General features: G+C 42.7%; 1 protein-coding gene across 2 annotated transcripts in view; it reads right to left on the bottom strand.

The window, feature by feature from the left end:
- Positions 1–23,583, bottom strand: part of TNS3 (tensin 3) — a 201,155-nt gene that overhangs the window by 140,317 nt on the left and 37,255 nt on the right. For both annotated transcript variants that reach the window (XM_038760159.1, XM_038760158.1), the window contains 5 exons: positions 15,683–15,795; positions 14,993–15,053; positions 13,232–13,307; positions 1,089–1,218; positions 234–299 (listed from right to left, as the gene is read on the bottom strand). In XM_038760159.1, coding sequence (XP_038616087.1) covers positions 234–299; positions 1,089–1,218; positions 13,232–13,307; positions 14,993–15,053; positions 15,683–15,795 — 446 coding nt within the window. The remainder of the gene's footprint in view (positions 1–233; positions 300–1,088; positions 1,219–13,231; positions 13,308–14,992; positions 15,054–15,682; positions 15,796–23,583) is intronic.

Below are 23,583 nucleotides of genomic sequence, written 5' to 3'. Positions count from 1 at the left end.
TGAGGCTATAAACAACTACTCTAGAGTTCATAAATAACTCCTTCAAAGAGATCACATTCTGGTCTCTCTCTCTCTCTCTTCAACATCCTCCTTATCCCCATGCCTTTCTGGAATTACCTTGAATCCTCCTTTCTCCTGGGTGGAAAAGTGGCACACGTACAAATATAAACATAACTGAATTACCTGAAGAAAAGCATGGATGAAAGGACATTCTTTACATCCTGGACACTCACCTGGTATTTTCTCAGGCGTTCCTGAAAAGACCAATTCAATCTTCACATAATCAGGAAAACGGTCATCTGGGAACATAGGAAAATATTTCAGTAAAGCTCATTTTCCAAGTTTTCCACTGAGTAGTAGAGAATTGAAAGTAGGATGGATTGGCTTCTGTTCTCTGTTTGTTCTCTCTCTCTCTCTCATCTCTATTTTTTTATGGCACTTGTTATAAGTGCTTACTTTGTGGCAGGCACTCCAATCAGGTCAGCCACCGCCCATTTCCCATATATGGTTCATAGTCTAAATTAGAAGGAGAAGGATTTAATCCCCATTTTATAGATGAGGAAAGTAAGGCACATAGTCATTAAGAGATTTGCCTAAGATCACAAAACAGCAAATGGCAGACCTCAGCTAAAACCCAGATCCTCTGACTCTCAGGCCCGGGTGCATTCCACTAGGCCATTTTCTTAATTATATTCCACCAAACAAGTCACTATTTCCACTTTCTAAATAGAGGGGTGTCATATTCCTCTTTGAATAGAATTGTAGTAAATAAAACGGTTGTATGGTCATTTTAAAAGTGTTCATCTTACAGGGACTTTTAGTGCTCTGCACACAGTAAGCGCTCAATAAAAACGATTGATTGATTGATTGATTTCTTCCTATTGTTTAAAACCAGTCCACACTAACTGCATAAACATGGTGGCATCTGCAGTACAAAGCTCCTCAGAGTGGGAAAGATGGAAAGTCAAGATGAGCACGAAACACAAACACACACACACACACACACACACACACACACACACACACACACACACACACACACATATACTTCCCCTCCACCTGCTCACTCCACAGTCCCTGAAACTTACCTTTGTTGGCATTATCAAGATCTTCTTTTCCAAAAACCAGTCTATATCCCTGAACAGCGCCGGTATGGAACTGCAGGCGGAAAATGACATCACGAGTGGCAGACCGGTACTTCTTGTGGTAACATTTCAACTGCATTACGAAAAACAGAAAATAAACAACTTTTCAGCAGCAGATAACCTAAATATCATTACCTACAAACACTGAACTCACACCTGGATTCAGACCGTTTCACCATGTGCTACACCTCCTGAGTACCTTTACACGAATATATACTATAGATCTTAAAATAAGATACTGCCCTTCCTCTAATGAAATCGAAGGTGACTGAAAGTAATGTAAGCTTTTTATAATAGTAATGGTATCTGTTAAGCCTTACTATGTGCCAGGCACTGTACTAAGCATTGGGGTGGATACAAGCAAATCAAGTTGGAAACAATGCCTGTCCAATGTGGGGCTCATAGTCTCAAACCCCATTTTACGGATGAGGTAACTGAGGCACAGAGAAGTGAAGTGACTTGCCCTAGGTCGCACAGCAGACAAGTGGTGGAGCTGGGATTAGAACCTTTCCACCCAAACTCCTACGATCCTGTCCCAAGCCTGTGTTATTCATCGTTATATTGTTGGAACAACCTATTAATTGAGTGTCTGCCTAATGCCTCAAAAACCCTTCAATTTACCCTACATGTTATTGTACAGGTCATCTTCCTGAAGATCCTCTCCACTCTCCCCTAAACTTTAATGGCTACCAATCCTGCTCTGCATCATAGGGAAACACCTTACCTCTGGCTTCAAGGTTCTCCATCAGTCCCCCTCTATTATTCCCTGGGTCACACTCCTTGCTCATCCTAAACTCTAACCGGAATTTGTCCTTGACTTTCCCACCTATGACCCATCGCACACCTTGTTCCCCGCCCCCATCTTGAAACCTCCTCTGGCCCCAAATATCCAACACTACAGCTCTCTCCATCTTCAAAGCCCCTTCTAATATCCCACCCTCCTCCAAGAAGTCTTACCCAATTAATTCACAATATCCAAGTCACATTAAACCAAACCACCCTTGGGACTTTTTTTATGGTATTTGTTAAGTGTTTATTGTGTGCCAGGCACTGTACTAAGTGCTGCGATATATATGAGACAATCAGGTTGGACACAGTCCCTATCCTCAAAGGGCTCACAGCTTTAATCTACAAATGAGGTAACTGAAGCACAGAGAAGTTAAGTGACTTGCCCAGGGTCACACAAGCTCAGACAAGTTGCAGAGGTGGGATTAGAACCCAAGTCCTCTGAATGTTAGGCTTGTGCTCTTTCCACTAGGCAATGCTGCTGCCCTATTTGCAGCACTTGTCTATTTCAATCGTACCTTTGCAATTCTGTACATGTATATTTGAATATTCATTTAGCTATTTCATCCTGGTGCATTTTTGCTACTTATTGATACATCCTCCTTCTTCCTGTTCACCCAACTCTTTGAAAACCACTTTTCATCTGCCTGTTCATCCTTTTCGGTAGTACGCTCTTAGAGGACAAGATCACACGTCTTACTTCTTCTTTTCTCTCCCATATTTCACATCCAGTTGGCATTCATTAAAAACCATCCATGATGACAAATGTCATATAGAGCAACATGAAATTAATGGTTCTTAGTTTTTTAACTCAGGAAAGCAGAATAGGATCTTGATATGTATACCAAGTGGTGCTATAAAGCAAGTGTTGACTTTATGCAAATCCTCACGTTAAGGAAAGCTCATGCTGTAATATTCACCTGTTGCAACGCTCCGCCTCCCCCTCCTACCGCCACCACATACAAACATGCACGCACACTGTGTCTAAGCTAATTCTTGGAAAAGGAGGCAAGTCCAAATGGGATTCGTGTAGCATTCCTTAATTCCCTAATCTCATTCTAGCTAAATGCATACTGGAAACATGTGTTATGTCAGAACTGAGTATCTTCTGGGACAGTGCTTCAGGAGTAAGGTTAGAAAAAGACAGAGCCCAGACCAATATCTGCTCAAATGGGAGGTGTTATGACATTCTTCCCCATTAGATCATAAACTTCTCAAGGGCAGGGGACTATTTCATTTACTTCTCTTCTTCATTACCCATAGCACATTTTAATGTCCAACATTGCGTTCTACAGTCAATGCTGGCTGGTGTTGTTGATGACAATGGAATAGTCAAGTACTGGATTAAAGGCGAAGCAGAAACGACAGATGAGGCAGATACTGAGGAGGATATTTTCTATCAGCAACTATTACCTGTGCCTTCTTGCTTTAGTATTGATATTTATGATTCTCTTAAGTGTCAATGCTCATTGAATTTCAGTCATGCTATGAGGGAAACCAAGAGTAAGAGACTGTAAGAGTCTTTTGTGCAGAGACGGCATTTATCAACACAGTAACCACTCAAATAACACTGACTGATGTATCTTTTTGGGGGCCTACACTAGAGCACTCAATTATTATGCCTCTCCAAGTCAATTCTGGGGTAGGCCAAGTCAGACTATTCCCTTATAATTTTAATGGAAGAAAAATACCATTCCTCTTCATCATCATCATCCCCATCAACAAAAAACATCTATTCGGTGCCAACTGTGTACTGGGCATGAACTTGAAAACTCCTTCCGGCCTCACCTCAGCCTGCTCAGATCTTTTCCAAAAACACTCTGACATTAATGACAGAAAAACATTGACGATGTTAATCATTCGAGACTATCTCAAGGGAGTTGTCCCCTCACGTTCTGAATCTACAATTCTGAACAAAGCAATGGGCCTTGGGGAATCCCAGACAGGAAAAGAAAAACTGGGCTACAGGGATAAGCATTGAGAGATAGGACTATTGAAAACAAGAGGCAAAAAACTTATTTACCAACTTTGCTGGCATAAAGGATTAGAAACAAGCTGGATCTGGTCTCTGGACATCAGCCATATTTCCAATCTGATGTTTGTGAATTCCTTAATTGCATCACCTAAACACTAGTTACCTGTGGTGCCGTTGCTGCTGTGGTATGTCCCTCCCCTCTATTTATTTGGCTTGAGGCGTCAGTTCCACATTTGATGAGAATTCTGGCACCTTGGCACAATGAGGGATCGAGCACTACGAAAGGAGGTTTCAGAGAACATGAATTTTCTCTATCGCGAGACCGTGTGGTCTAATGGAATGAGCAGGGGCCTGTGGTCAGAGGACCTGAATTCTAAGCCCAGTATTGTCAAGTGCCTGCTGTGTTCTCTGTGCCCCAGTTTCCTCAGCTGTAAAACGGGGACTCAATACCTGTTCTCCCCCTTAGACTGTGAGTTCTATGTGGGACAGGTACTATGTCCAATCTGACTATATTATATAATCATTGGCATTATCCTTGACTTATCTTTCGCATTCAACTCACATTTTCATTGTCACCAAATCCTGTTGGCTCTAACTTCACAACATTACTAAAATCTGCCCGTTCCTCTCCATCCAAACTGTTAACGGTTGTACCACTTTTCCTTCAGCCTCCTTGCTGATGTTCCTGACTCCTGTATCTCCCAACTCCAGTCCATACTTCACTCTGCTACCCCGATCATTTTTCTAAAAAAACCATTCAGTACATACTGATGGTATGTGTTAAGCACTTACTATGTGCCAGGCACTGTACTAAGCACTGGGGTGGATACAACAGAGCTCTGCACATAGTAAGCGCTTAATAAATGCCATCATTATTATTATTATACAAGCAAATCGGGTGGGACACAATCCCTGGCCCACATGGGGCTCACAGTCTCAAATCCTCATTTTGCAGATGAGGTAACTGAGGCACAGAGAAGTGAAGTGACTTGCCCAAGGTAACCCAAAAGACACGTGGTAGAGCCGGGATTAGAACCCATGACCTCTTCCGAATCCCAGGTCCCCATCAAATAGGAAACTCCTTACCATGGGCTTTAAAGCACTCAATCACCTTCCTCCCTCCTATTTTACCTTGCTGATTTCCCAAATGTGACCCAAAACATTCACTTCACTCCTCCAACACCAACCTACTTAGGGTACCTCAATCTTGTCCAGTTTACCACCGAGTCCTTGCCCATGTCCTGCCTCTGGCCCAGAACTCCCTCCTCATTCATTCATTTAATCATATTTATTGAGCGCTTACTGTGTGCAGAGCACTGTACTAAGCGCTCGGGAAGTACAAGTTGGCAACATATAGAGACGGTCCCTACCCAACAGCGGGCTCACAGTCTAGAAGGGGGAGACAGACAACAAAACAAAACATATTAACAAAATAAAATAAATAGAATAGTAAATATGTACAAGTAAAACAGAGTAATAAATCTGTACAAACATATATACATATATATAGGTGCTGTGGGGAGGGGAAGGAGGTAGGGCGGGGGGGGTGGGGAGGGGGAGAGGAAGAAGGGGGCTCAGTCTGGGAAGGCTTCCTGGAGGAGGTGAGCTGTAAGTAGGGTTTTGAAGGGAGGAAGAGAGCTAGCTTGGCGGATGTGCGGAGGGAGGGCATTCCAGGCCAGGGGGAGGACGTGGGCCGGGGGTCGATGGAGGGACAGGCGAGAACGAGGTACGGTGAGGAGATTAGCGGCAGAGGAGCGGAGGTTGCGGGGTGGGCTGTAGAAGGAGAGAAGGGAGGTGAGGTAGGAGGGGGCGAGGTGATGGACAGCCTTGAAGCCGAGAGTGAGGAGTTTTTGCCTGATGCGTAGGTTGACTGGTAGTCTCTGGAGATTTCTGAGGAGGAGAGTAACATGCCCAGAGAGTTTCTGCACAAAGATGATCCGGGCAGCGGCATGAAGTATAGACTGAAGAGGGGAGAGACAGGAGGATGGGAGATCAGAGAGGAGGCTGATGCAGTAATCCAGTCAGGATTAGCCAGTTAGCCAATTTATAGCCAATTGACGATCACTTTCCCCACGTTCAAAGCCTTATTCAAATTTCATCTCCTCCAAGAGGCCTTTCCCAACTAAGCCCTCATTTTCCCTGCTCCCTTTCCTTTCTATCTTTCCTCTCTTATATTGTACTCAGCGTGGCTCAGTGGAAAGAGCACGGGGTTTGGAGTCAGAGGTCATGGGTTCAAATTCCTGGCTCCACCACTTGTCAGCTGCGTGACTTTGGGCAAGTCACTTCACTCCTCTGTGCCTCAGTTACCTCATCTGTAAAATGGGAATGAAGACTGTGAGCCCCACATGGGACAGCCCTGATTACCTTGTATCCCCCCCAGCGCTTAGAACAGTGCTTGGCACATAGTAAGCGCTTAACAAATACCAACATTATTATTATTATTATTATTACTCTCCTAAGCACTAGGTACAATGCTCTGCAAACAGTAAGTGCTCAATAAATATGATTGATTGCTTCACTGACTGACTGATCGTGTATCTATTTTCTCCAGCGCTTGGTACAGTGCTTCGCACGTAAAGTGCTCAAATACTATAATTATCAATTATGATCACTGCAACCTCTTTCTGACATAAATGTTCAAATGTCCAAATACATCATGCGGATGTTACTCAAAGCAGTGAATTCAGCGAGAAAGCTGGAATTGAGTTAAATAGTTACACTCAGCTTTGCTATCTGCCCTGTTTTCTTAATTGCCCCAAAGAATAAGGTCCTTATGTTTTCCACACAAACAGGGGCCAGGCAAAATTCCTCAAGAGGACAATCTAAAGAGGCAGGCAGGCTATCACTCTCTCCAACCGTTACCTCGGAGCTTCTGTTGAGATTGTCCATGAGTAGAAACGACATCGACATAAGCCAGAGCGATCAGCTCTGGGGCAGTTGGGTAAGAAAGTAAAGGACAATAATAACCGCAGACAGCCACTTTGAAATAAGCCTTTGTACTACATGGATTGAGACAGCCATTTTCTTCTGATGATATGCAGGTTTTTGAAAGAAAGACAACTAATCAATCTATCAATGGTATTTATTGCGTGATTACCATGTGCAGAGCACACTATACTTAGTGCTTGGGAGAGTACACTTCAACACAATTAGCAGGCACATTCCCTGCCTGTAAGGAGCTTATACAAACAAACACAATATGCTTTTCAATGGGATTTCTGTATTGAAAAAGTCAAAATGCCTCTGACTTCTCAACACAGAACAAACAACAAACAAGACCTTCCTCTGGTCTGAAAATTTCTGTTTCCCATCCAAGTTGGAACACGGATCTTCATCACTATCCCATTTAATTAAAACCAAATGTGCCCACTACTGTTTCTAACATTTCTCTTTTCCTTAGATTACTCGGCTAAAATGTGGCTCCCATATTATTTCAAGTACAGGCTGTCTATGTGGCAAATTGTAAGAGAATCAAGCTGATCTCCATTCTGATTCCCAAATTGCTAATATCCATTTATTGTTATGAAGAAAAACAATTATTCATAATATAAACAATGACAGAAACCACAGCAATGTGCTACGTGCTGCCTTGAACATCGGTTAACCCAGTCATCTTCTTGGCAAACACTCGCTATTAAAGTATTCAAAAAAACAACCAGGGGGTATTTTCTCCTTGAAATGGTTACCAAGTTCAGTGAGGCTTAAAAGCCACCTAGCTGATTTATGTAGCTAGGAAACTCTGGAACAAGGCTGCCTGGTGCACTTCAGGATTTCCCGGTATTCCAGGATAACGTGAGATTCCCTTGCCTGAAATTGCCACCTGGGCTTAGACACTCTAGCCACTGAATCTTTATAGACCCTGAAAGTATCAGTGTGCACTCAAGGGGGATGATATGTTAGAAGAATAATTTGAACAGAATAAGTTCCAACTTGTTTCTGTGTGGAATGCCTCCTTCGCCCACTCGTGATTTCATGTCTTCCTCCATCTGGCCCGTTCCTGGAACTCCTTCCAGTGACCGAATACCAAAGTACTTTCCAGGCTCTTCATCAACCCCTTCAAAACCTTCTCCAAACGCGTCTCCTGCAAGATGCATTTCCCCCTATAATATCCCCAGCTCACGCAGTGTTTAGCATTAGTGTACAGCTGCTTGTTACAAAATTGTACGCCCTTCTTGTACCTTAGACCGCAAGCACTAATGTGACAAGGCTGCTATTCTCAGACTTGGCAGTTTCGTCCCTGTTTTTTCCAAAACACCTAGACCACCTGAGTCAATGTTGTTGGCAGCGAATGTGTCTGTTTATTGTTTGCTTTTTTTTAATGGCATTTATTAAGCGCTTACTATGTACAAAGCATTGTTCTAAGCACTGGGTTAGAATGTACTCTCCCAAGTGCTTAATACAGAGCATTACATATAGTAAGTGCTCAATAAATACGACTGAATGAATGAATCAATCAACAAATCAATCAATGGTATTTACTGAGCACGTACTATGCGCAGAGCACTGTACTAAGCACTTGCAAGAATACAGTACAACAGAGTTGGTATAGATGTTTCCGGCACACAATATATCGGGTGTATCCTTGGTGTGCTATTTATCCTTACCCACAAGAAGCTTACAGTCCAGAAGGGCAGAGAGACTTAAAATAAATTAAAGATGGATGTGTATATTAAGCGCCGTGGGGCTGGGGGAGAGGTGAATATGAAAGTGCTTAATGGAAATGGACCCAGGGCATAGGTGATGCAGAAGTGAGGGTTTAGTCTGGGAAGGCTCCTTGGAGGAGATGTGATTTAATTAGAACTTTGAAGACAGGGAGAGAGGTAGCCTGTCGACTACTAAGGGGGATGGAATTCCAAATCAGAGGGAGGAAATGGACAAGAAGTTAGTAGCAAGAAAGACGGGATTGTGGTACAGTGAGAAGGCTGGTGTTGGAGGAGTGATTCATTCTTTCATTCATTCATTCAATCAATCGTATTTATTGAGCGCTTACTGTGTGCAGAGCACTGTAATAAGCACTTGGGAAGTACAAGTTGGCAACATACAGAGACGGTCCCTACCCAAAAGCGGGCTCACAGTCTAGATGGGGGAGACAGACAACAAAACATATTAACAAAATAAAATAAATAGAATAGTAAATATGTACAGGTAAAATAGAGTAATAAATCTGTACAAACATATATACAGGTGCTGCGGGGAGGGGAAGGAGGTAGAACGGGGGGGATGGGGAGAGGAAGGAGGGGGCTCAGTCTGGGAAGGCCTCTTGGAGGTGAGCTCTCAGTAGGGCTACGAAGGGAGGAAGAGGGCTAGCTTGGCGGATGTGCAGAGGGAGGGAATTCCAGGCCGGGGGATGACGTGGGCCGGGGGTCGACGGCGGGACAGGCGAGAAACGAGGCACAGTGAGGAGGTTAGCGGCAGAGGAGCGGAGGGTGTGGGCTGGGCTGTAGAAGTAATTGCCAGGAATTTTAATTAACCTGAATTATATTTTCAGGCTCATCTCCCTATTAGTAAAGTAAACATGCATTTACTGTTTTGGGACCCAAGTGATCTCAAAAGAACCAAAATGTTTCCTTCCCCTCAACTACCATGAAGTGATTTGAGCTGGAATTTTGATCAGATTTTTCAAGAATTCTTTCTTACTCAGGCTTACGATAATGCTAAAGTATATGTGGTATCCTTTAAAATGTAATCTGCACACACCTGGAACTATCACTATAGCTTTCACTTTTTCGGTCACTTTTCCATTCTTCCTCATCTGAGGAGCAAGAACCTTCACCTTGATCTGGCGTTGAACTCTCCGGTTTTATTAAGCCAAGCTGAGTGATGTGTTTAGGTTAGGTTGTAGAAGGAGATCACCGAGGTAAGGCAGGAGGGAGAGAGTCAAATGAATCCTTTAAAGCCAATTGGTAAGGATTTTCTGTTTCAGTTTTTGATGAGGCGATGGATGGACCAAACTAGCACACTTCCCCCCTCAAAGCCCTACTGAAAGCTCACCTCCTCCACGAGGCCTTCCCAGATTAAGCCCCCCTTTTCCTCTGTTCCTCCTCCCCTCCCCATCGCCCTGACTCCCTCCCTCTGCTCTACCCCCCTCCCCGCCACACAGCACTTGTTGTATATATGTACATGTTTATTATTCTATTTATTTTATAAATGCTGTGTATAGATCTATAATTTTATTTATATTGATGCTCTTGATGCCTGTCTACTTGTTTTGTTTTGTTGTCTGTCTCCCCACTTCTAGACTGAGGGCCCGTTGTTGGGTACGAATTATCTCTATTTGTCGCCAAATTGTACTTTCCAAGCACTTACTACAGCGCTCTGCACACAGTAGATAAGATTGAATGAATGAATGAATGAATGGAAAACCATGGGAGCTTTTTGAGGAGAGGGGAGATGTGGATTGAGTGTTCTTTTTAGGAAATTGATCCAGGCAGCAGAGTGAAGTGTGGACTGGAGTGAGGAGAGAAAGGATGCAGAGAGGTCGGGGAGGAGGCTGATACAGTAGTTATATTGGGATATGTTAAGTACATAGCCTACCTTGATTTAGGGAATATTCTTGTGATAACACAAGCTTGCTGGATCTCAGGCAAGCTGCATTATCGGAAACTTACTTCTGCATATGCGTGCATGTTTTGTGTTGGACCAAGTGGGCACTACAGCATGCATTTCACAAGAATTCAAATCTTACGTTATAGCAGAGTTGATTGTAATGGGTTTGGCTGGATTATTGGCCAATTCTGCCACAGTGGATTACTAGTCGGCAAGTTAGGGAGGAAGATGGGAAAATCTGAGGGTAGAGGTCTTACATCCTTAAAGATTAGGATGGATAACAAATAATTCAATTATCACACAGTCCTTCTGAGAAAACATCATGGGCTAGACAGACAATTTGTCTGAATTAGAAATGACATTTTGAGGTTATGAATTTGGCTCACAAGCTATAATAACCTCGAATAACCTCTGATGAAAGGACCGACAGACCGGTCATACCGAAGCAGCTGCCGCGGTTATGTTCAACAATAGTTCACCCACTATTTTTTCCATGGAAAATAAGAGCTTTTTTGAGGTCGGGAACGTTGGTCAGGAACAGACAGTTCTTCAACTTTGCAGTCGCTTGGACAGAAACTTAAGAATCTGCAAGGGTCAGGAATCCACTGCCTCCCGGGAGCCTCCCAAGAATTCTATGGGTTGAGCCAAGGAGGCCTCGGAATGATCATTAATTAGAACCCTGCTTTCCGGCAGCAAGGACACAATCCTGTGGTTTGCTCATGACTCCAAAAATTATTCATAATTCAAAAATAAATACATGGACATGCTCTGGCCAAATAAGAAATATAAAAAGAATAATAGGTGCAATATTCACCTAATTCACTCTCCCAGAAATAACCCATTAATGCATAGTGTATAATTTTATAGTTTGTCTTCTGTAGAGGTCATTCGGACAATAGGGCAGGTACTTTATGGACTGTTTTGTTCTTAAACATCCTCACCCTGTCTGGCATGCGTTGTCTTTTGGGGCCCGAGTCACTGATTACTTTATTTTCAGAATATTCCCGCCCAGACAAATGTCTGATTACTCTGGAGCCAAGCCCTTACATCCAGATTGAATGCCTCACTTATGAAATAGTATCACAATGGAGCACTACTGGCAAAATGGGGACGGATTCCTCCTGCCGTCTGATTTCCCCCCAAATACACTTGAGGATTTCTATTATTGAGCCTAATTCTGCTAACCTACTGTGGAGAATACAGCTGCTTTGAGATCACAGTTCCCAAGAGTTGTGAAGAGAGAATGTGCTCCTTTCCCTGCCCATTCCGAAGTGGAACTTGACTAGGACACGTTCCCAATGGAACAGAACACTGGCTGACAATGTGCCTGGAAAAGGGGAATGAAATTGAGATGTATGCAGGGCTCTACTGAGCATCCACAAAGACACAAGAGTTACATACAGTCTTTCCTGCTCCAGTGAGTTTTCACTATATGATCTGGATGGATGAGATGGAAGAATAGAGGAATATAATTATTGCAGACTGTGAAATGCTATATGATATGGGCAGTGAGGAATGTTTTCAAGCACACTGAAGGACGTTATGACCACCACCTTACCAGTCTTTCAATGCAAAAGGAACCAACTGTGACTATTTAAAATTAATAGCTTGCTAGAAATTGACTTAAGGCCTTGCAAACTGAGATTCCCTGTGAGGTGTTGAAAGGTTTCAGAACAACGCCAAAGAGAAGCAAAGTACAACAGTTCACTTCAAAATTTTACCTTCGTTTTAAGTTTTACAAGGATTTTTTTCAGGTTCTACAACCTTCTTGAATTTCTCTGGATATGACAGAAATCAGGTTGTACTACTCCAATCATTTTCAAACATTCTTCCCACGATCCCTAATTTCCCAATGACACAATGACACACTATACTTCTCAGGCCTCAATTACCTCATCTGTAAAAATGAGGACTGAGACTTTGAGTCACATGTGGGACAGGGACTGTGTCCAACCCAATTTGCTTATATCCACCCCCAGCACTTAGTACAGTGTCTGACACATAGTAAGAGCTTAGCAAATAACAATAATAATGATAATTACTATTACTATTAATAATTACTATTATAATTATGATTTTGGGGGAAGATGGGAGTTTTCAGAACCACAACTTGGATTTGTGGGAGGGATGTCAGTTCAGAGACATTACTCTGAAAATGATTTTCTTAAGAACCACTTCTATCTTGGTGAATTTTCATTAATTTCAATTGTAACTCTCAGACATTGGTCAAAATTGGTGTGGTTTCACCCAAAAAATCTTTTCCTGACTGCCCAATGTGGTTATTCCATGTGAGAACCTCACCCACTCTGGTAGAAAACAATAATATTAATAATAGCACAAATAGCTAATACACAGCTCCACAAATACACAGCCCATAATACACAGCCCATGTGAGGTGCATCCTAAAAATCAAAGCTACTCAATTACACTGTCATCTTTATCAATTCTTTTGAGATCATGAGCCATAGTAAACCTGCCTACATACATATATACATGGTTTTGAAACCAAGTGACAAGTCTGCCACCAAATTACCCTGAAGATTTTGATTTCCTAGTTGGAATATACCAGATATAGTAATCATTATTTCAGGTCCTAGAAATTTCATAAGCCACTATAATTACAAAGTTAGAAGTAATGGTTTGTTTTGTCACTTTAAAATTATTTATAAATTGTTATAATGTCTTTTCCATTTTATGTCATATAATTTTGCCAAAGAAAAATGTTTTATCTCATTTACAGAACAGAGTAAGGCTCATATCCTAGTTCACAAGAACTCACCATGATATCTCCCTTGAGGAGCTGGGCAGGTTCGATGGCTATGCAAACTCGGCTTTGATTCTCGGGCCCAACGTTGCTTTGGGGGAAAAAAACAAAACAGACGGGATATATTTCTCAGTTCCGTGAATCTGGGGTGTGATAGCATTCAATTCCTGAATTTCAGTCGGCCAGTTTTGGGGAAGGGGAAATGTGGGCATAGTTCAGGGAAGCATCCTAATTAAATTCACTGGTTATTTAAGATTAGTTTTCTTCTACCTGCATCCTAACTCTTCCATTTCACCTCTTCGCCGAGCACCTCCTAAAGGAGTTGCTCAGAGAGCACAAGGCCAAAGGGGTAAAAAGTAAAGGCAGGAACAGAACTTGATAGGAATACGGGATGAGGAATGACACTGGGTTTTTGGTTCATTTTGTATTTGCTTCACCACCAAGCAGAAATGTTTCTAGATTTAAACAACTGCTTAACCATTAAAAACATAAGAATCAACCAACAATTAATTTACTGAGTGCTTACTGTACATAGGGCTTAATTTAGTGCTTAGAGAAGCAGCGTGGCTTAGTGGCAAGAGTCCATGCTTGGGAGTCAGAAGTTGTGCGTTCGAATTCCGACTCCACCACTTATCAGCTGTGTGACTCTGGGCAAGTCACTTATCTTCTCTGTGCCTGTTACCTCATCTGTAAAATGAGGATTTGGGCAAGTCCCTTCACTTCTCTGAGCCTCAGTTCCCTCATCTGCAAAATGGGGATGAAGACTGTGAGCCCCACGTGGGACAACCTGATAACCCTGTATCTACCCCAATGCTTAGAACAGTGCTTGGCACGTAGTAAGCGCTTAACAAATACCATAATTATTATTATTACTATTATTTCTCTAGGCAGACTCTATGCTAAGCACTTGGGATTGTGAGACGCCCCTTCGAGGGATAAGGGCCCTGTTGAATTCCCACCTGTGCATTCTCTCCCAGTGTGTAATGACTACTAATACTGCTAAGGTGATGACTACTTGGAAGAGTGCTTAGAACAGTGCTTGGCACATAGTAAGCACTTAACAAATACCATCATTGTAAGTACAACAGGATTTGTAGACATGATCCCTGCCCTTGTGGAGCCTACAATCTAACAGGGGAGACAGACAGGAGCATAAATTTCAGGGAGGGTATACAGGGATGTACACAATAATAATAATGATGGCGGCATTTGTTAAGTACTAATTATGTGCAGAGCACTGTTCTAAGCGCTGTAAAGAGGAAAGAAGGAGTGTGAGCAGACAAGCTTAAGTGACATGAAAGTGATACGGTGCTATTCGGAAGGAAATGGGGTGGGGAGATGCGGGATTAAATAGGATATGTACTTGCAGAGGGTCATGAAGATGGGGAGAGCAGTCATCTGATGGATGCGAAAGGGAGCGTGTTCCAGAGAGAAGACAGGCCCATGCACGTAGTCAGTGGTGAGAGAGATGACAACAGGGGACAGTTACAGTGAGCAGGTTGACTTGAGAGGAATCAACCTTGGGACCTAAGGTGTATTCGAAGAGGAACGTGAACAAGTAGAAGGGAAACAGATGACTTAGTGTTTCGAAGCCAATGGTCAGGAGTTTCTTGATATGGAGAGAAATGAGTTTTTGAGGTCTGCGGAGACAGGCACGGAACAATAAATTAGAAGAATGACCCAGGCTGCAGAGTGAAGCATGGTTTGGAGCAGTGAGAGGCTGGAGACAGGGAAAAGAAGCTGAGACATTCATGATTGAAAAGTTTCATCACTTACTATATTCCTGACGTATAAACGGGTTGCATTGCCTGGTAGACTTTCACAAAGGGTCGGCAAGCTGTAAGAGTCAAAATGTCCAGATTGTGACAGTGTTTATGAACTCGGGAACGGCCCGACAACCTTACAGGCTTGGGAATTTAATTCGATTGGCACAGTCTTGTGGGCAAGAATTCCACAGCCCCTTTACATTCTGCCCCATAAGGCAGGGATATTCCTGCACCCTGTCACATTGCAATCACAACCAGGGCCTTCAGAATTCCCTCAGATAAGACTTCCAAAGGAGTGTAGCAAGCCACGAAGGGGTGGTGATGATCAGTTAAAACACTGGGTTTCTCCCAAAGGAGTCTGTACATGATTGACTTTCATTTCCCAGTGAACAAGAAGTTCAAATAAAGGCACAGATAAGAGGGGCCTAACTTTGTTCCCACATCACCAACACACATGACTGTGTAAAGAGTAGCTATATTCTAAGACTTGCACTGTCCGTCTCTTATCGAATCATTCTTACCTCTTTCTGGAAGGGAACTGAGCTGAGTTATAAGAAGTTACAAGAGTGACAGGGAGGCTTGGAGATAAAATTTAAGGAATTCAATTCTTCCATTGCTTTTACAAGATAAATAATCCATTCGTAAGGAAATGTAAATGAAGCCAAGCTCTCTAAAGACTGGCTCGTCCCATAAATCCTACCTCCACCAGTATCGAAGCTCGGGATGCCATGAAGAATAACCGAATGCAAGAAGAGTGGCGTGGCATTCATTTTCACAGAGCCTGACAGGAGACCACTGAAGAAATGAACGTATCTGAAACACAATTAAAGGATAAGGTAACACCAAAGGAGTCAGTCTTACATGCAGAGCTGTGAGTCAGGAAAAATTCAGGCAAAAATAATTACTGTCAATCTAAACAATAGGATACCACCCCTTAGCTGTCGTGGCTCTTAGAAGAAACATGGAAAGCAAGGCCTTTGATCGAACTCTTTCACATAACCGTCTCTATAGTCCTCATATTCTGCAAATGAGAATCTGAGGCTCTATCAGGACTGTCAGATTATGGGACTGCTATTGGATTTTGGAATTTAAGGAACTATTCACAGTCTCGCCGAATTTTGTACTGCAGGAAAAGCTACAATTAATCTCAGTGTGACAATATTACACCGCAAAGTCAGCCACAGGCATGGGTGAGCTTTAACTCTTGTGCCCTAGGTGGCAAATTATAGACTTGGAAAAAGCTGCCGCCCCGTGGAAGTTGGCTCCAAGGCCACGTCAAGGGGGTTGAGGAAGGGCCAGGACTGAGCCAGGCCAGTTCTCAGTTCATGGAGCCCCTGAGAGAGCTGCCAGAGTTGTAAAGCTCCTCTGAGGACGGGATTTGAGATGATTCAAGATCAAAGCTACAGTCTTGCCTAGATACTCCAAAAGCCCCCGAGTCCATGAGAGGCTCAGGAAGTCAACTTTCCCTTTGCGGGTTCTCCAAAAGCAGCATCTGGGAAATCTCTGGGACCATCCTGGCCAGAAACAAACAGCAGGAGCAATCCCAGCATCCCCCTCCAAGGCTGCAGGACAAATGAATGGCGTAGACCTCCGGTATGTGACGAAACCACCAGGCTACGGAAAGCGCCAGAGGCAGGAGGGATTCTGCAAACTGCAATTTCTCCACTCTGACCGTATGTGATAAAGTTCAAAATCACTAGTGGTCGTTTAATACATCAGATAAATCTGTACAAGAATTTTCCAAGCCCCTCAAATTCATTGCTCACTAGAACACATTTTAACATGCATCTCTCTCTTCTGAAATGGACATGAGGAACAAAATCTGCACAACTGTCATCGCTTGGTTGATTACACTATTTAGACATTACCCGTTCAATCAAATGATTAAACTTGCATTTGTTCTGCCATCTGTCTGCTGCGTGACCTTGGGCAAATCACTTGATTTATTTTTGACTCAGTTTTCTTAGCTGAAAAAATGGGGATTAACTCCTACTCCATCTATGTAGACTGTGAGCCCCATGTGGGACAGGGACTTAACCTGAATCTACCCCAACGCTTAGGACAGTACTTAATATAACAATAACAAATACAATCGTAATTATTGCAAACAGATACTGTTATTCATCAATAACCTTAAAAAATATTAGCTTTCTAAAATTTACTACTACTTCATTTCCAATTAAAGCAGACATTCAAGATATTAATTTTCCATAACATATTTTGCAAAACAAAATGAAGGCTTCATAATTAGAGACACTGCTGCACCTTTTATCTTTACTGAAAGCGGGATGAGACTGCCAGGTTTTTGGTGACAATAACAGCCTGCTGGATTAATGAAGTTCTACTGTAACCATTGCAAGTTTGTTCAAATTACACGGAAATTCAACTTGCCCTGGGTTTAAGAAAAGGTCAAAAATGTTCCTTTATCACATTATTACTATTTTTCTGATGTGTTATTCAGGAACCATTTGTTTCACCAGCCCTACTCCCGTTGCGTCTCGATTTTACTTCTCAATATTTCTACAGTACGTGTTTTCAGAAGGATTTCCTGCCTTTAGGTGGGCAGTTTTGTGCCTCCACAAGTCCGATTCCCAGGCATAATCATTTACCCTCACTCTTTCCTAAAAGGTTTAGAAGGCTATTACTGTATGCGAAGCCCAGAAAAGAGAGTTCTACGTTTCATATCTAGCAAAATGGAAATCTCATACAACCTCTTTCTGGCCTTTAATTGGGTAGGTCAAAAGAGGAGGACTTGAAATGGGTTATCAATTTCAAAAACAGGGAAAAGAACAAAATCCAGCTGGCTTCAGGTGATATTGATATTTTCCCAGGGCCAATCTTTGTAGACGAGTTTTACAGCTCTGGGCCTGGTTTTCTAGGGGATTTTTTGTTCACTGGTGTATGTGAATGATTATTATTCACCGGAGGCAAGGTTCACTTTAACTAGTGACATTTGCAAAGGTCAACTGGATTTCCAGTTCCCTCCCCCGGAACCCTTGGCAATAAAGACCTCCACACATACAAATTTGTTCTACTGGTAGGATCATAAGAATTGGAACCTGATACTATTGTAGGAGGAATACTAAATTATGACCTCTTTCCAGACACTGTTTTTCCGTTGTCCCATGAACAGGTGAGAGGCGCAAGAGATTTGAAATCTGTAAATAATCAATCGATCCATCGTATTTACCGAACGCTTACTGTGTGCAGAGCACTATACTAAGCACTTGAAAGGGTACAATAAAATAGATACATTCCCTTCCCACAATGAGCTTACAGTCTAGAGGGGGAGACAGACATTAATATAAATAAATACATTACAGATGTGTATACAGATGCGGAAGGGCTGGGAAGGGGGATGAGTAAAGGGAGCAAGTCAGGACAACACAGAAGGGAGTGGAAGAAAAGGAAAAGGGGACTTAGGGAAGGCCTCTTGTCGGAGATGTGCCTTCGATAAGTCGCTGAAGGATGGGGGAGAATAACTACCTGTCGGATATAAAGAGGAAGGGTGTTCCACGGCAGAGATCGAGGTACAGTGAGTGCGTTGGCATTACAGGAGCAAAGTGTGCGTGCTGGATTGTAAGAGGAGAGCAGCAAGGTGAGGAAGGAGGGGGCAAGGTGATGGAGTACTTTAATAACAAAGGCAGCAATTTTAGAATTGATCTTATGCATTCATTCATTCAATCGTATTTATTCAGCACTTACTGTGCGCAGAGCACTGTACTAAGCGCTTGGAAAGTACAACAATGTTAAGGAAGAGGAAAATAAATTATTAAGTGTTACAGTAGACTGAAGAGAAACTGGAAATGCTTTGATTTATACTAATGGTGCCTAAACACTGTTTTTGTTTCTCACTTTTTTCTTTCCTCTTACCAGGCTCTTCTTCCGAAGACACTATCCAGTCAACACTGTCATTTCCTGTGCTCTGGATCTACGGGATTCCATGTATCTTGGGAAAGAAACATGCTGCTAAATCACTTCCTTTAGCCCACATTTCTGGGCTCCCACGAAGCACTGCAGTAGAAAGTTGCCATTTCCATTGCCGCAAATCTCTGTATCACTGGAAATCTCCAGTTCTGTCTGGGTTACCCTAGGCTTGGTTGATGCCTGGGCCAGGCTGTGAGGTAATCTGGACCGTCACAGTGAAGGCTGGTCCAGTCCGAATCAGCCTCAAAGTGAGCCAGCAAGGCCTACTTGAATTAATAGATCAATTTTTTTTTTTTTTATGGAGCACATTCTGCGTGCAGAGCACTGCACTAAGTGGTTGGGAGAGTATCACAAAGGAAAAAGATAGGATCCCTGGTCTCAAGGCATTGGCAATCAATCTCATGGGGGATGATATACATTTAGGAGGAAAAACAGAGTCACAATAATAATAATAATTTTGGTATTTGTTAAGCATTTACTATGTGCAAAGCACTGTTCTAAGCACTGGGGAGGATACAAGGTGATCAGGTTGTCCCATGTGGGCCTCACAATCTTAATCCCCATTTTACAGATGAGGCAACTGAGGCCCAGAGAAGTTAAGTGACTTGCCCAAAGTCACACGGCTGACAAGCGGAGGAGCCGGGATTTGAACCCATGACCTCTGACTCCCAAACCCATGCTCTTTTCACTGACTGAGCCACACTGCTTCTCAACTGTCACAACTGTTTATAAGCAGAGAATGGAAAGATGGCAAGTGCTGGGAATGCGTTCATCAACTCTGTTGTGCCCTCCCAAGAGCTTAGTACAGGGTTCACACAGAATAGAGAGAAGCAGCATGGCTCAGTGGAAAGAGCACAGGCTTTGGAGTCCGAGGTCATGGGTTCAAATCTCGGCTCCACCAATTGTCAGCTGTGTGACTTTGGGCAAGTCACTTAACTTCTCTGTGCCTCAGTTACCTCATCTGTAAATGGGGATTAAGCCTGTGAGCCCCTCTTGGGACAAGCTGATCACCTTGTAATCTCCCCAGAGCTTAGAATAGTGCTTTGCACCTAGTAAGTGCTTAATAAATGCCATTATTATTATTATTATTATTATTATTAATAAGCATTCACTACTTGAACTGAATGACTGCACACAAATAAGTGCTAAAATAGTAGCATTTGTAAATCAATAGGTACGGGAGTACTGTGTCTAGCTGAGGGGTCCTAAGTATTGAGGAAGCAGTTGGGTGGGTGCTACCTGGTTAAACCTCACCTGGCTTCCGGAGGAGGTGGGATTTCATGAGGGCTTTAAAGATGAGGGAAACTGAAAGTGAATTTGTAACAGGAAGGAGTTGGAGGCAGGGAGGAGGGTGTCAAGTCAGAAGGCCAAAAGGGGACAAGAGGGGATTCAACTGAAAGAAAGGAATCAATCAATCAATCAATCAATCAATCAATCGTATTTATTGAGCGCTTACTGTGTGCAGAGCACTGTACTAAGCACTTGGGAAGTACAAGTTGGCAATGTATAGAGACAGTCCCTACCCAACAGTGGGCTCACAGTCTAAAAAGCACTTACTATGTGCCAAGCACTGTTCTAAGTACTGGTTAGAACATCTACTACTGGTTACAACAAAATACGATTGAATGAATGAATGAATGGATCTACTGTTTCGTTCATTCATTCATATTTATTGAGCACTTACTGTGTGCAGAGCACTGTACTAAGCGCTTGGGGAGTACAAGTTGGCAACATATAGAGACAGTCCCTACCCAACAGTGGGCTCACAGTCTAAAAGGGGGAGACAGAGAACAAAACCAAACATACTAACAAAATAAAATAAATAGAATAGAATAGAATAGAATAGAATAGAATAGAATAGAATAGAATAGAATAGGCCGGTAGTGTGGGAAGGTGAGACCGGGTTTTGAGCTTTGGAGCTAAAGGCATCCCACATGGGTTACTCAAACCACGGAATACGCCGGTTCTCAGGAAGCCTGATTGCTTACTGAAGGACAAAGGTGTTAGAAATAGGAACCACTTTTTCTTCACAGATCTGTGGTATGAGAAACGAGTCACTCGAACACAGAACACAGTTCAGCTCCCAAGATGTCTGCCTCTGGATTCAGTCAATCGTATTTATGGAGCGCTTACTGTGTACAAAGCACTGTACTAAGCGGTTGGGAAGTACAAGCAGCAGAGAACAGAAGAGAAGCAGAGAGAAGCAGCGTGGCTCAGTGGAAAGAGCATGGGCTTTGGAGTCAGAGGTCAAGGGTTCAAATCCCAGCTCCACATTGTCAGCTGTGTGACTTTGGGCAAGTCACTTAACTTCTCTGGGCCTCAGTTAGCTCATCTGTAAAGTGGGGATGAAGACTGTGAGCCCCCTGTGGGAAACCTGATTTCCTTGCAACCTCCCCAGCACTTAGAACAGTGCTTTGCACATAGTAAGCGCTTAATAAATGCCATCATCATTATTATTATTATTATTACAAGTCAGCAACATATGAAGACGATCCCTACCCAACAATGGGCTCACAGTCTGGAAGAATAATGATGGCATTTGTTAAGTGCTTACTATGTGCGAAGCGCTGTTCTAAGCACTGAGGGGTTATAAGGTGATCAGGTTGTCCCACGTGGGGCTCACAGCCTTCATCCCCATTTTACAGATGAGGTAACTGAGGCACAGAGAAGTTAAGTGGCTTGCCCAAGGTCACACCGCTGACAAGTGGTGGTGGCAGGATTCGAACCCATGACCTCTGGTTCCCAAGCCCGTGCTCTTTCCACTGAGCCATGCTCTGGATCAGATACCTGCTCTTTAAAAACATGCCATATTTTAATAATTAAAAAAATGTATTTCCAGACATGCCGTTGAATGAAAAATGAACTGACCAAACCAAATATTTACTAATACTTAAAAGTTTCCATGGGCCGCGTTGTTCTTTTCACGTCAACAGCAGCTGTTCAAATCATTGACTAAGTTCATCAAACCGTGGGACAGCTGTGCAGGCACCAAATTTCCAAAGTAAAGTGCTCTTCTCATTGTAGGTTAAGTATGGACCTTTTCATAATCGCTTGAGAACCAAAGGTCTACAATGGAGTCACAACAGTCCTAGTTCTTTGCATTTGCTCCAAGAGCCTGACCCTGAAATGACAGGTCCCTAAAAGGCAAAATGTTCTTTCCAGGCTTTGATTTCTTTGGGAGAACCATTGCCCAATACTTTCATTCCAGCTGAGAGTGTACTTTCCCAAGCTCTCTTTATCAAACTGTTAACTAAACTAAAAAAATTGAAAAGCGACTCAATCTTCTCTCATGAAAAATATCCAGAATAATACTGAGGATGACTGTGTATTTGTTAAGTGTTTATTATATTTGTCAAGAACTGAACTGAGCATTGCGGGTAGATACAAGATGCTCAGGATGGATAAATCCCCTGTCCCACTGGGGCTCAAAGTCTAATCAGGAGGAATAAGAGGTACTGAATCCCCACTTGGCAGATAAGGACACTGAGGCCCAGAGAAGCGAAGTGATTTTCCCAAGGTTACACAGCAGGCAAAAGAAAGCCGGAATTAGAAACCAGCTCCTCTGAATCCCAGGCCTGTGTTCTTCCCACTGGGCCTTATCCTTTGTCTTATGTCTCTCACTGGCTCACATTGGCAACTGGGGAAAAACACTGGTAATCCCGAGGAAATGCACTCCCCGGTTTTAGGGCAGAAGTCTGGGTCTTCATATGGGTCCAGCCCCCTTTCCAAACATGTCCCTTTCTGCTGATGTTGGTGCTCTTGCTGGGAAGTTAATTAGTTACCTCGGTTACTAGTTACTAAATAGTTTATTAGTTGTAAAATTGGAGAAAAATGCATCGAGCTGTATAAGCGACAATGCTTGTTAGCAACTCCATTAATCTCACTGTAAAAAAAGGATATCAAAGAAGTTAATTTTGTTGTTTGTAATTTACACTTATTGTTCGACCCACCTGTCTTGTCTCCCTCAGATTTTTAGTTCCTTCTATGGCACATATATTGTATTTATCCTGGTGCTTGATATATCATTAAGTGCTTACAAACAACAACATCATTATAGTAATATTTGGGGAGGCCTGGGGCTATTTTCTCTAAATGTATCCTCTGCAAAGTGCAGGAAATTCAGCATTTTACTTACTTTGCAGACATGCAATCAGTTCCTTTGTACCATGGAGGTTGTGTTCCACTATGGGCTCATATTATAAAACTTTTATCTCGACTGTCACCGCACACACGAACAAATCCATTCAGTAATACTCATGGCATTAAGTGCTTACTAGGTGTCAAGTATGGGGGTAAATACAGAATAATCATATTGAACACAATCCCTCTTCCACGTGGAGTTCACAATTAAAGGGAAGCAGTGGTTTGAGAGTCAGGAGGATTTGGGTTCTAATCCCAGCTCCACCACTTGTCTGCTGTGTGACCTCTGTGCCTCAGTCCCCTCACCTGTAAAATGGGGATTAAGACTGTGAACTCCATGTGGGACAGGGACTGTGTCCAACTTGATTAGCTTGTAACTACCCCAGCGCTTAGAACAGCGCTTGACACATTAAGTGCTTAACAGGTATCATTATTATTAAGAGGTGAGGGAGAACAAATATTTCATGCTCATTTAACAAATGAGGAAACAAAAACAGAGAAGCTAAGAAACTCGCTCAAGATCACACAGCAGGT

Source organism: Tachyglossus aculeatus, chromosome 18 (genome assembly GCF_015852505.1).
Source record: "Tachyglossus aculeatus isolate mTacAcu1 chromosome 18, mTacAcu1.pri, whole genome shotgun sequence".
Taxonomy (NCBI): domain Eukaryota; kingdom Metazoa; phylum Chordata; class Mammalia; order Monotremata; family Tachyglossidae; genus Tachyglossus; species Tachyglossus aculeatus.
This window is presented reverse-complemented; position numbering and strand designations above follow the sequence as displayed.